Consider the following 13,162-nt stretch of genomic DNA (forward strand, 5'->3'; position numbering starts at 1 on the left):
TAGAGCGACAATATCATCCACATTTGTCACAGACAAATGTTGTTTGAGTTGATCTGTTATGTCTTGCATGGTGGGCCTTCTCATAGGCTTATTGTCTCATTTGTTCAACAGCTATTCTCGATTGCGTTACTGTGGAGCACCATCTCTGTCTGTCTAGGACCACTGTCTCCCAGCTGGAGTCATCTAAGCCTATCTTCATGTGACGCTTGAGCACATCTTTGAAGCATAGCTTCTGGTCTCCCCTGCTTCTTTTTCCCTGGCAGAGCTCCCCGTAGAAAACCTCTTTTGGTAGGCGGTTGTCTGGCATTCTTCTCACGTGGCCGGCCCATCTGAGCTGGGAGGCTGTTATTAGGGCTTCAATACTGACAGTACCAGCACATCTCAATACTTCCACATCGGGCACCTTGTCTTCCCATCGGATTCACAGCAGCTTTCGCAGATGACGAAGCTGTATGCTGGTGAGCTTCTTGATGTGCTTGCGATACAAGGTCATGCATTCTATGACTTACGTAAAAAATAATTAGATACATTTCTTGTCTTGGTGACACATATGTGATATCCCCTAATGAAGTGTGATGATTGAGAGATAACTTGTTAAGTGAGTCAAATTAAGAGATGAATAGATGCAGGAAACGTCTAAACATTGTGTGACTGACACCAGCTGAACAGCGCTTTTCTGTTTCCACTTTGTGGATTAGTGTCATAGTACTCAAGTTCAGGACTTGGACTCGAGTCCATCAGGACTCGTGACTTGACTTGGACTCGAGCATTGACTGCATTCGGACTCGGAAGTTGGAGATGAGGACTCGGACTTGTTCATTGATAAAGACTGTTTTTTTGATTTTGTTATTTGTTTTGTAATAGGCCCCAATAATTTGGCATAAGCTATTGATAGCTATATTAATACCGTAACACTATTCAATTTCGTGCAAGGGCAGGCACGTGTGTTCCATCTACATGTGGATTCACGTGCATACCCCTCATGTTCAGTAACAGTTAGTGCTAAGATGCCTAAAGAGACACCCCGAACTGTGCGCTTTGCTTACATGGATTTTACATCAAATTCCAGCAAGAGCACTGCTAGATGTTTGATATGTAAACGAACTATTGAGGAAAAGACCAGGACAACCTCAAACTTAAGCAGACATCTGTCTGTCTGTGTGTGTTCACATGCTTGCGAGGGCATTTGTTTGGCTATTATGTCACAAAGTAAATAAACTCCCTTTGAAATGGTCACAGCTGTGTCATTTTTTTTTAATGTATACCTTTTTTATTTGTATGTCAGCTTTTTTATGGTGCCAGAGTGGAGCACTGGACCCCATCTTGGAACTCGACTCAGACTCAACCTTGATGACTCGGACTCAGGTAATGGGGATTTGACTTGGACTCGAACATCGGGGACTTGAGACTTAGTGACTCGACTACAACACTGTTGTGGATTATAATTCTTTATTATATCGAAGTTTACTGGCTACTTTTATTCCTAGTATTTTGCTTCCTTTGCCCTTCCACAGTTTGCATACACTGCAAAACAAGTGTATCATGTTATTTCATCTTGTTTTAAGTCTCATAATGCTTATTTCAAGATAAGGCTGGTAACATTTTCTTACCCATCGACAGATAATATTGCTTGTTTCAAGAAAGTGTTCATGTTTCATGATAACACAAATTGATTTGAGATGAGATTATCTCAAATCAATTTCTCCGTTTTAAGATTTCCTGTTTAATGAACATTTCTTAAAACAAGATAAAATATCAGAATGAGCCTGTCCTTTTTTGCAGGGTATGATACACAATATGCATGTTTGTAAACTTTCCAAGCAACACTGATACAGACAGACTTTTGTGCTTTTAAAATAATTTAAATTTGATTTAAAATAATATTTGAAAGGTAAAAGTTTAATAGCTTTTGTGAGCTTCTGTAGCATTTAATAACATCTGCAGACATTAATGGCAAACAAGATGTACTGCTTCTCTCTCGTAGATCTCTATCGCATCTATTGAAATGCCATCGCTTCAGGCATAAAATCGCTGTTGTCTTTTATGGGGGGATTGAAAATTAAAGTAGGTGAACATCACTGGATGTTCTGTACTGTTCTACTTTTATTACGAGTCTAGGTCATAGGTTCTGAAATGGTCACCGCCCCCCTTATAAATACATTTAACAGACTGGCGGGCAGTGGCGTCTGCACACATAGGAAGACAGCAGGGTGAGAAAGAGAACCGTGGATGTCTGGACGCTCACACCTCTTTCAAGACTCTGCAGACGTCATATTCTCTTAACTGATTTCAATCTCTGGCGTTAAACACAAAAACAGAAAAATGGTTGTTGAGCTCCTTTTAACATGTCAGTGTCTCTGTGCTGGAGATCCCGGGTAGTGTCGAGTCTTGTTTGTCACACAGTCATTTGTGGAGGGAGAGAGAGACGGCTATCATTTAAAATGGTGGGGTTGGCAGAGAGGTGATAAAACTGGTGGTTTCATCACCCTTTAAGAGGCTTACCGCACAGTGGTGTCAGTCTGTCTGTAGCCTTCGTACTGAGCCTCCCTTTGTAAAGCACTCATGTCCAGCTCTGGGTTGCCACACACCAACATCTCCACCTCCTCTGGTCGAAGCAACTAAACACACACACACACTAACATGACACAAAAATTCTCCAGAAAATAATTGATACACAGATATTTAGAATAAAACCTTCTGTTTCCGATGCTTTGGTCCAAAGGGCCTGATGGTGGGCCCCCCCCCCCCCAGCTCCGGCAGTGTGTCTCTACATATTAAACCACACAGGGAATGGAGCCTCTACCCTTTAGGTTGTTGACTCGATGTTTTATCATGAATTTGCCCTTTGGTTATAAATAAATTTCACGCAACATTTTGAAATGCTGGATCTCCAAAAGTGTGATGACCTCACAAAAACAGAGAGCTGACTTGTACCGCCACTCAGATTTTTGAAACTACTCATACATGTCAAGAAAATTCACTTTTTCAGCAAAGAAATTACACATAGAAAGGTATTGACTGATATATACTGTTGAGAGGACTGGTGGTGTGACTATTCACTCCAGGGTTTTTATAGACTTACGCTGTATTTAGTGTAAGTCCATAAACATATGTACAGTGTGAGACTTAAGCATCATGTTGTAGGTGTTTACTTGCACAAGGCCACAAGCACACCTCAGAAAATGTTTCCTTTATCGTTGAGCAAATACTGAAAAGTATTGATCCAAGGTAAAGCGGTCTAAAGGCTGTGCTGTGTTAGTGACCCGCCCCCTGCTCCGTGGGCCGACGGGCTAAGGGCCGGGCTTGTCTATATCAAAACAGACCAACATGAAGGTAGACACTGACAAAGATACCAGCCAACACACACACACACAGAACCTACACAGAAACATCAAACCAAGCAAACACCAAACTGCACACTCAACGAATTACATACACTTCTACCCAACAACTTATTTACACAAAATCACATGCAAACAAACATAAAAAATGTACAAAGGAAAAGTGTCCTTGTGTGAAAATGTACTGTAATATTGTTTAAAACTAAATAAAACTTCAGTTAAAAAAATACACAAACGCAAATGCACATTAAGCAAACCACAGACATGCATACACAAACACACACACATACACTGACACATTGCAAAACTGCACACACTAACAGACATGCAGCATCACACACACACTTCACAAACCGGACTTGCACATCATCCACACCACAGCCTGCATACACTGTCATTTCTGACAATGGGAGAAGGAATCTGATGACACGTTCAAGATACAGACAGCCTAAATAGACAGTAGCGGAGACAATCAGACACAGCTCTCTCAGCACAGCAGACAGAGAAGACGAACGGATGGACAGACCAGCTTCAAGACAGAAAGACACAGACAGATAAAATGAGGCCAATCCAAAAGTGAATATCTATATAACTGAGCCTTGGCATGGGTTTACAGTCAATGGACTTTATTCCTGGGATCAATAGAGACAGACAGAGAGACATAAAGGCAGAGAGCAAACTACCTTTTCTGACCCAGATCCAGCTCTGAGCTGATGACTAAAGTTCACTCTTTGTCTTTTCTCCTGTAAATACTGGGTTACTACAGTTTGTCCATTCTAGAGAAGCGATGAGACTTTTGCTTCATACATGTGTTGTATTACTGACCATGGACAGGTGGTCTCGGGGTAGTATGGGCTTATGATACTACCGATAGGCCATAAACATCAATGTCACAAAAGAATTATTCGAGGAAGAAGATACACGGTCAGTAAGCACGCTGAAATAAGAAAACTGTTAGCTTACTTAAACATTATAATAAAGTATGATTTCAAAACTAGTGTCGATTTTAACAAGTTCACAAAGACCAACTATTTGAAGCTGACCAGTCACACCATTTTAGTAACACTCACGCAAGAAATCCCAGTTTCTTCCCTGAGGTAATTTGCTACAACTGACTCGACAAAAAGCTTTGCGATTAATGGGGTTGTTCAATTCTACAGTGCAGAATCAGTTGTCCTGTGAGCATGTTTTCAAGATGTCTCCTATTTTCAGAGTTAGAAAGCTTGGGCCAACTTCAACTTTACTAAATGTTCGAAAACCATTCTGGCATGAAATGATTTTCAGAGGTGTTGGACGTATCGAGCGTTAGTGTTGATGTCGGCATTTCCCAGAGTCTGTTGGATTAAATGGCATCTACTCACACATAAAATCCAGAATGCAGGAGGGCAAAACGCTTAATGGGCAATTACCAGGATGAAAATGATTAATTGATGAAAATAACAACAAAAATAACCTAAATAACACACTTAATCTACACGTCTAATGTCTTAATGGCACGCAGTGACATGCAGTGAATGTGCATGTCGCTACACATTAACACATTTTGCAGCTTGCTTAGTGTGAGTTTACATCAGAGGAAATAAGTACAGACTTATTTCCTCTGATGTAAACTCACACTAAGCAAGCTGAAAAATGTGTTCCGCTATTTTCAGGCTTCAATGAAAGATTAAGAGACGCTGATTTCGACTGAAGAGTTTTTATATTTACTTGGATCTGCTGTCCGTGTGATGGTATTAAATAGTCCACTGGATGGCACACTGCCAAGCATTATGTGTTCAATGCGCTGATACTTTCCCATACCTCGCCCAACTTGTCACTTCACGCTCCATCATGCCGATATTCTGAAGGCAGGTGAGTAATCATCTGAGAATATTTTCAATAGTTTTGTGGGTGCTCACTGTGTGAGAAAGATGATGACAAAATCTTTCTCAATGTCATACAGCCCGTTACCACCCTGGAGGAGAGGAGGGAGGGACACTCACATTTGTTTACCAATTTATGTGTCAAGTAGATTACTGTTCTGCCGTCAAGAACAATGACAGTTATGTGACTGCCATCGACACACATATTTTCCCTGAATGGGCAGGCACGGTTTAAATTTTTTATTTTACTTCTGTTTTACCTCGTTGCACAAACAGCTGTCGTTGGCTATTGGCCATCTCTGCTTTGGGAATGAATTGCTGATTCTCATACACTACAGGATGTACACACACGTGTCATAAATATTCAACATATTTAATGGAAACGTGAAGGCCCAAATCAGTGAGCTAATCAGGTTGCTGAGATTGGATGTTATCCTCTCACACCAGATAATCTCTGCCAACCTTTGGACCTGAGCAACCTGAGATTGAAATGTACTCTCAGTTCGTCAGCATGGTCAATATCTCTGAATACGCTGATTGTCTTGTGTGAACCCAGCCTTACTGACATCACAAGCTGTCAATGAATTGGAGGTCAAGGGTCAGAGCCACAGTATTTCTTCTGAACCAGTAATGATCGTATGAGAGGGGGACACAGCTAACAGCTCACATGTTAAAGCTGAAATCTGTGACGTTTCTCCACTAATAAATCATTATTTCATCCTTCTGGACCCTGGAGTCAGGCTCCATAATACTACCAGTCATCTTTACCATGGTTGGAGACACTCCAGTCTCCGTAAACCACTGTTGATGTTTTGACTGGGTAGGACGAACACTGGTGCAGCAGCAAACACCTACATGTTGTAAACAACTCCAGCAGCAACAAAGATTGGAACGTGATGCTGATATGTCCATGACAATCAAAATGACTGTACAACAGTGTTTCCATATAGTTTGGTGTAGTTTGTACTACATCAGACTGTCAATGTTAGCTTTGGTCCCAGCATCCATTTTTAAAGGGTGGGAACCGTTTCCTGCTGAACTGATGGCACACCAGCCACAATGGCTGCTACACCTTGTTTGTAGTCCCAGAAAATCAGTGTCAACAGGTAGGTTTCTCTCTGCACCTACATCCAACTATATCACAGCACTATACTACTGTAAGACTGACTGTCCAAGAGGACCGCCACGTCATCACTGGATAAAATAAGTCAAACACTTAAATAGACACGCTGAAGCCAGAGAAAGGGAACAATAAGGGTAAATGAGATGTAACAGTAATGGGGAAGCTAACGGGGTGTAACGTGAGATAATTCTTGAAAAAGATAACTTAATTTTTAAACAAAAGACAGAATGTGACAGAGCTTCCCCTACTGAATTGGCAAAGTAATACAAAGATGAGCATTTGCAGTATTAATATCTGGTAGTGTGCTTCAGATACTGAAGCAAGGTATCATCAATAACTGGTATGATGGTCCTACGGCTGTGTCTGTCCGTGCTTGGTGTTCTTTTCTACTTTGCAGGAGGATCACCTGCACTATTTATTCCCATTGAATTTAAAATGCAAGCAGACCAGCAGGAGCTGGGCTCCCTTACACTTTGTTTTCCTTTGATTGCTCTTTTTCTGTTTGTATTGTCCAACGCTTGCACAACACAACACTGCTTCATCTACTCTTTAAGCTTTGTTGATTATTCCTTATTTTAAACACGTCTTGGTTAGTTTAAGCTTTAGCATGCACCCTGCCATTGCCGCACAGCTTAAATGCTAGTAGTGACAGAACTTGCAGACTGGCCAAAATGAGTCAAAACGTTGTTTCAGGAAGTGACAAAAGTGGGGAAAAAGGCCATTATTTCACCTTTTATAACCAAACATTACATTTTCACAGGCATTGTAAAACACCTTTCAGTTGTCTACGAACACTGAGGTGTTTGCAAGCCTCAAAGGGGTCATATTTTCGCTGGATGAAGCCACAACAGGCTTTCACACTCCTGCTACAATTTAAATTCATATCAAACACTTTTTTTTAAATCAGTAAAAAAAAAAAAAAGTAGTGACATCAACATTTTATTGATTTTAACTTTTCAGGGTTTTTATTTTTAACTGGGCAGGCCGGTCCGACTTCTGCATTTGGAGATTTGTTTTCTGTCAAAATGGCATCAATGGTATTTTATGGAGAACGGCTTCGCTCACCGTGCAATGCACAAGATAACAATTCACAAGTGTGAGCTGACTCGCCATGAAGTACATACTGCTGTTGACCTGTGTGTCTTGGAACAATTTAAAATAAAGGAAACATCTTCCTGCCTTGTACAGGTGCAAAATATGATGACGTATCATGTACATAGATTTGTGTAGAACTGGAATTTACATTTATAGTACTATATATAGTGTTTCATGTTTGGTATAATGTCTTTATGAAAATGTGGAGTTGCATTGTAACATTATTATCACTGAATTTTAACAAAACTGCTCTGCCTTTCTTTCATCTCACTCGTGGTACAACTCATGCTGCTGTTGTATTCACTGGGATGTTGGTTTACTTACTAAATTAATTATTTGCCAGTGATCCCATCAAAGTAGCCTTCATGGTATTCTTAATCATAACACACCCTCAACACTGTCACACAATCACTTTGCACTCACATGGCTCAAGCTGTTACTAGTCAACACCCGGTTTTATTTTACTTTGCAAGGAAACAATCCAGCTCTTCAGCAGAATATACCGCATCCCCTCATTCCTTACCATTTGGTACAACTTGCACATTAGAATATGCAAATAACCAAACTGCATGGCTTATCCACAGGGGTGCCTCAAGGGTTAGTGCTCGGGCCCCTTCTCTTCTCAATACACACCACCTCACTTGGTGTAATCATCCGCTCCCATGGTTTCTCATACCATTTGCTATGCTGACAATACCCAGCTCTTCCTATCATTCCCGCCTGATGACCTCATGGTCTCAGCACAGATATCGTCATGCCTTGTTGATATCTCTGCATGGATGAAAGAACGCCACCTTCAGCTTAACCTATCTAAGACTGAGCTCCTTGTCATCCCAGCCAGTCCATCCTTAGAACAACAGATCAATATCCAGCTCGGTTCAACCCAACCTGGATGTCATGATTGATGACCAACCTTTAAGGTTCACATGGCCTTGATTGCTTGGTTGTGCCAATTTGCCCTGTGAAACATCAGGAAAATTAGACCCTACCTGTCTGAGCATGAAGCACAACCCCTGGTACAGGCTCTTGTAATATCACGCATTGATTACAGCTCCTTACTGGCAGGTCTCCTCCCTGCATGCACTTTCAAACTTCTGCAAATGATCCAGAATGCAGTGGTGCATCTGGTTTTCAACCAACCCAAAACCTCACATGTCACTCCGCTGTTCATATCCCTCCACTGGCTCCCAGTGGCTGCCTGCATCAAATTCAGAAACTTGATGCTTGCTTACAAAAGAGCAACTAAAACGCCTCCAGCCTACCTGAACTCCTTCATTCAGGTCTACACTCAGTCCCGCTCACTACGCTCTGCCAATGAAAGGTCCCTTGCACTTCTGCCACAACAGGGCCCTAAGTCACTAGCCAGACTCTTCTCTTCTATAGTTCCCCAGTGGTGGAATGAGTTACCAAACTCCACTCAATCTGCTGAGTCCCTCTCCATCTTTAAGAAGAAGCTAAAGACCCAGCTCTTTCACAAACACCTCCACACCTGATGGTATTAAAAAAAGAATAATAAAACATCGCTTCTATGCACCCTATGCATTGCCTTTGTGCACTGCCTGTTGACACCTATGTCCTATCGGATTTTAACCTTGGTTTTTGGCACTTACTTGCATTGTTGCCTCTGGACTAGATCCTTGTTTGTGTTGTATTAACTCTCAGATGTACGTCGCTTTGGATAAAAGCTTCCACTAAATGACACTAATATTGTAACCATTTGCTCAAAATCCTCCACAGCCTTTCTGTCTTCCACAGTGTAAGCCTGTCATAGGTCCGGCAATGCTCTGCTTGCCTCTGTATAGACACTCCCAACCAGCTGTGTATTCTGCTTACAACCCCACCATTTACTTTCCTCTTCATCGTCATCATCTCTTTGGAGTCACCCTCCATTTTCCTCATCACTCACTCTCCATCATCTCACCCTTTTATTGCACAAACTCAAACTGCTGAGAAAAATTGCTCCCCTAATCGTCTGACTCATTACCTGAACTGTTATTCTCCTCTATGACTACAGATTGACTCCACAGTGCCGTCTGTGTCTAGGGCTTGACAGTTTGTCTCTTTTATGAGCTTTGTTGTGCAAACTTTGTGCTTCTCATCTTGGTGTTTACATCACTCGCCTGTTGTCCTGTGCAACTCACTCTCACTTCATATCCATATGGAGCATTTATTCAGCTCCTGTCACCCTCCAAAATCATGTCTTTCTCTTTAAAGGGCAGGAAAAAAGCATCTATGCCTGATCAAATCACACTACAAACACTGAAAACTCTCTTATGTGACTCTCATTGTGCAAGTTTGCATTAACTCCATAAGAACCATCTCCATGCGCTTTTAGTTGGTATTTCATTGAAGACTTCTAAAATACACACAAAACAGCTTCTATTTCTTGTTTTTTTTACAGTTGAGTGAAATCTGTTTGAAACCACTTGAAAACTGTCTGTTTGACAGTTCCTTCATCAGGTCTTCATCCCTAATTAATGCTGACACATTTGAGAAGACAGCTCGAGTAGCTGTGTAGGACAATATCAAAATGGTTATCAGTAAAGCTTCACGCAAACTCCACTTGAGCCATTGTTGACTCTCCTAAATGTTCATACTTCCTGTTTACTGACAAACAGTAAAATGTCCTCTAAGTCTTTAGGTGGCCTCACTGGCTATCACAACAAACTTACACACTCAATTTTTTTGAAACACTGACAGAAATGTAACATACTACTCTGAAATAAACGAGGAAAATATTCAGTTTTGACAGAAAATCTTGAAAAGACCAATGCTCCTCATCAGAGATAGAGAGAGGGGGAGATTTTCTTACCAGATCTACCAGAGGATTACTGCATAGGAAGAATGATGAGGGAGTGTCTTTATGCATGCTCAATAATCCAGTTAAGAGCGTCACCGTAGGATGAATCAGATCATCTGGGCACAATGGTTATTGGGAAACGTTGCATCACTCATCTAAGCGAGCTCTTCAGTCTCACCTGACTGCAGGTATCCCCACCCTTATAAACAATACAGTGGCATAACGACAGAAAACAATGACCGGTTTCATATGCAAATTGCCGTTACCATTAACTACAGTTACAATGGCCATGTGTACTGTTAACAGAGGATTGGGGAATAGTTGCAATAACAGCATTGTAAAATGGCAACAGATGTACTCTTAGAACCCCCCCCCCCCCCCCCGGTTCAGCGTTGGGAGCTAACGTGTCAGACCAGGACTCCACAGTCTCCACCCATCTACAGGCCAGTGGCCACTCGTTCAAGGATGAGGATGTGGACATCCTTGATAAGGAGGAATGCTGGTTTGAACAGTCAGTCAAAGAGGCCATCTATGTGAAGAGGGAACGGCCATCCCTGAACCGACCGGGGGGGGGGGGGGGGTGCTAAGAGTACATCTGTCACCATCTTACAATGCTGTGATTGCAACTATTCCCAAATCCTCTGTGAATAGTACACATGGCCACTGAAACTAGTTAATGGTCACGGTAATTTGCACATGAAACCGATTGCTGTTTCCAGTTGCTGTGACAACTGTGTTGTTTATAAGGGTGGGGACACCTGCAGTCAGCTGAGACTGAAGAGGTCCTTATGCCCCTTTTCCACTGCATGGTACCGGCTCGACTCAACTCAACTCTACTCACTTTTTTTTGGTTTTCCATTGGGCAGAAGTTAGATAGTACCTGGTAACGGGTTCCTTTTTTTGGTACCACCTCTGTCGAGGTTCCAAGTGAGCTGAGCCGATACTAAAAGGTGACATGAAAATACCGCTATAAATAAATAATATCTAAATAAATATAAATATGTGCATATTTATTTAAATGTAAATAAAATCTTGTAAAATAAATAAATATTTACATTTAAATATAAATAAAAATAAATAAATATAAAAAATAAATAATTTATATTTATTGAAATATAAATAAAATCTGAGCACTGATTGGTCGGAGAGAACTTGGAACAGCTCTGTTTATAACCAGGACATGCCGAAGCGAGTCTTATGAAACATGTATTATAGTTGATAATCTAGCTATGTATGTAAAAAAATGTTGTTGTCAGCCAATCTTTTAGTTATACTAATATTGTTCATGTGAAGCACACATTTACAGTTGGTCTTGTTGATTTTTTTGAAAATAAAATGGTATTTTATTTTGAAATACCATTTTATTTCAAATGGGTAGACAAGGGAGGAAAAACTAGTCAACACACCCACACAAATGCCCAGCGGGGCTTCGCCGTGAGGGGATACTATCTGCAGTGGAAAACAAAATCCCAAAAAGCAAAGCGAGTAGAGTTGAATAGAGTCGAGTTGCGCCAGTACCATGCAGTGGAAAAGGGGCATTAGATGAGTGATGAAACGTTTCTCTCAATTAATGTTGTGTCCAGATGAATTGATTCAACTTTTTGTGAACGATTAATTAACAGAGGGAGAAAGAGATATAACAGGAGAGTGTGTGGGAACAGTGATGACTCAATGCATCTCAGTCAGCCTTGATTTGAATCTCTGAAAAACAAGGTGGAATCCAGCTGACTCATATTGTACCCATAGGTTTTCATGTTAAGAGGACAAGCATCCACTGTAATCTGCTGATCTGATCAAGTTAAACCAAACACATCTTGTTGGGTTGGACTGACAGGAAATGCATCACTCACAACCACACATGCACACACGCACAGATAGACCTCAAAGGGGGCTTAAGCACCTGTTCTTTTTTTTTTTTTTTTTTTAAATAAATAAATAAATTCCTGTTTGTACATAGCCTGCCCTGCCCAACAGATAGTGACTGAATCAAAATATCACGTTGGGAAATTGGTGCTCCCTGCCCAGGCGATGCCCTCTACCATCCCTCCTGGTTTCCTGCTGCAACAGCGAGCACTGTGTGGGCACCAAGTCTTTCTATGATGAAATAAATGCAGGCATGCAAAATTGTACGCATGCATAGGGATTCGACAGTCAATCTGTGATGAGTCACTTTGAGGCAGACATCAGATATGTGTCCAAACAAAGTAGAAATATACTGTTCTTTTTCACTTTATGTTTGCTGACGCACTTTAGGAATTGCTTGACACTATTTGGCAAGTAGCGTCTTATGCTTGAACTATTTAGCAGCTCGAAATGTGCCAACTAACTATCGTTAGCGTTGATACGTTTCGCTTGTAATGAACATGGGAATCGGTGGAATATGGGCAAGTTCTTGTGCCCCATCCACTGAACTTAAAAGCATGGTCCCATCGCACCACAGCAGTTTTAATGTTGTCTAATTGTCTGGATAGCTAGTTAGCTAATGTAAGGTAATACGTTAGTGTAATATGTTAGCTAGCGCGCTCTCTCTCTCTCTCTCTGTCAAGAAAATAAATGTTCGCTATTATCTTCATCATGAAGCTGAGGATGTCAGTCAGAGGGCTAGGTGAGAGTTGCGCTGGTTAACATGCGAGGAGAATTTACTGAAATACACTTCATTTCTTTACATGTATCATTAACGGTCATGTAGCAGTGTTTGAGCCAACCTCAGTCATGGGTTTGTTTTAAATACATACATTTTAATATCCCTTTAACAGTGTCATGAAAGTAGTCATTCCAGGCATATATTTATTTAATTATTTGCAAAAATAACCTTTTTATGAATTTGGGCCCCTGTATACATGCACGTAGACATACAGAGACTCACACCAAATGCCAAATGTAGTGTTGTGAGAACGTTGACATTTTCAAAGGGAACATATGAAATCTACCGCAAACTCCA

The 13,162-nt window shown here is 41.0% G+C and overlaps 1 protein-coding gene across 1 annotated transcript in view; it reads right to left on the reverse strand.

Moving 5' to 3' along the window:
* hectd2 (HECT domain containing 2) overlaps positions 1 to 13,162 on the reverse strand; it is a 102,330-nt gene that overhangs the window by 15,642 nt on the left and 73,526 nt on the right. Inside the window, exon 20 of the mRNA XM_056291632.1 lies at positions 2,503 to 2,618. Within this exon, the coding sequence (XP_056147607.1) occupies positions 2,503 to 2,618 (116 nt within the window). The remainder of the gene's footprint in view (positions 1 to 2,502; positions 2,619 to 13,162) is intronic.

Source organism: Lampris incognitus, chromosome 13 (assembly GCF_029633865.1).
Source record: "Lampris incognitus isolate fLamInc1 chromosome 13, fLamInc1.hap2, whole genome shotgun sequence".
NCBI classification, from domain to species: domain Eukaryota; kingdom Metazoa; phylum Chordata; class Actinopteri; order Lampriformes; family Lampridae; genus Lampris; species Lampris incognitus.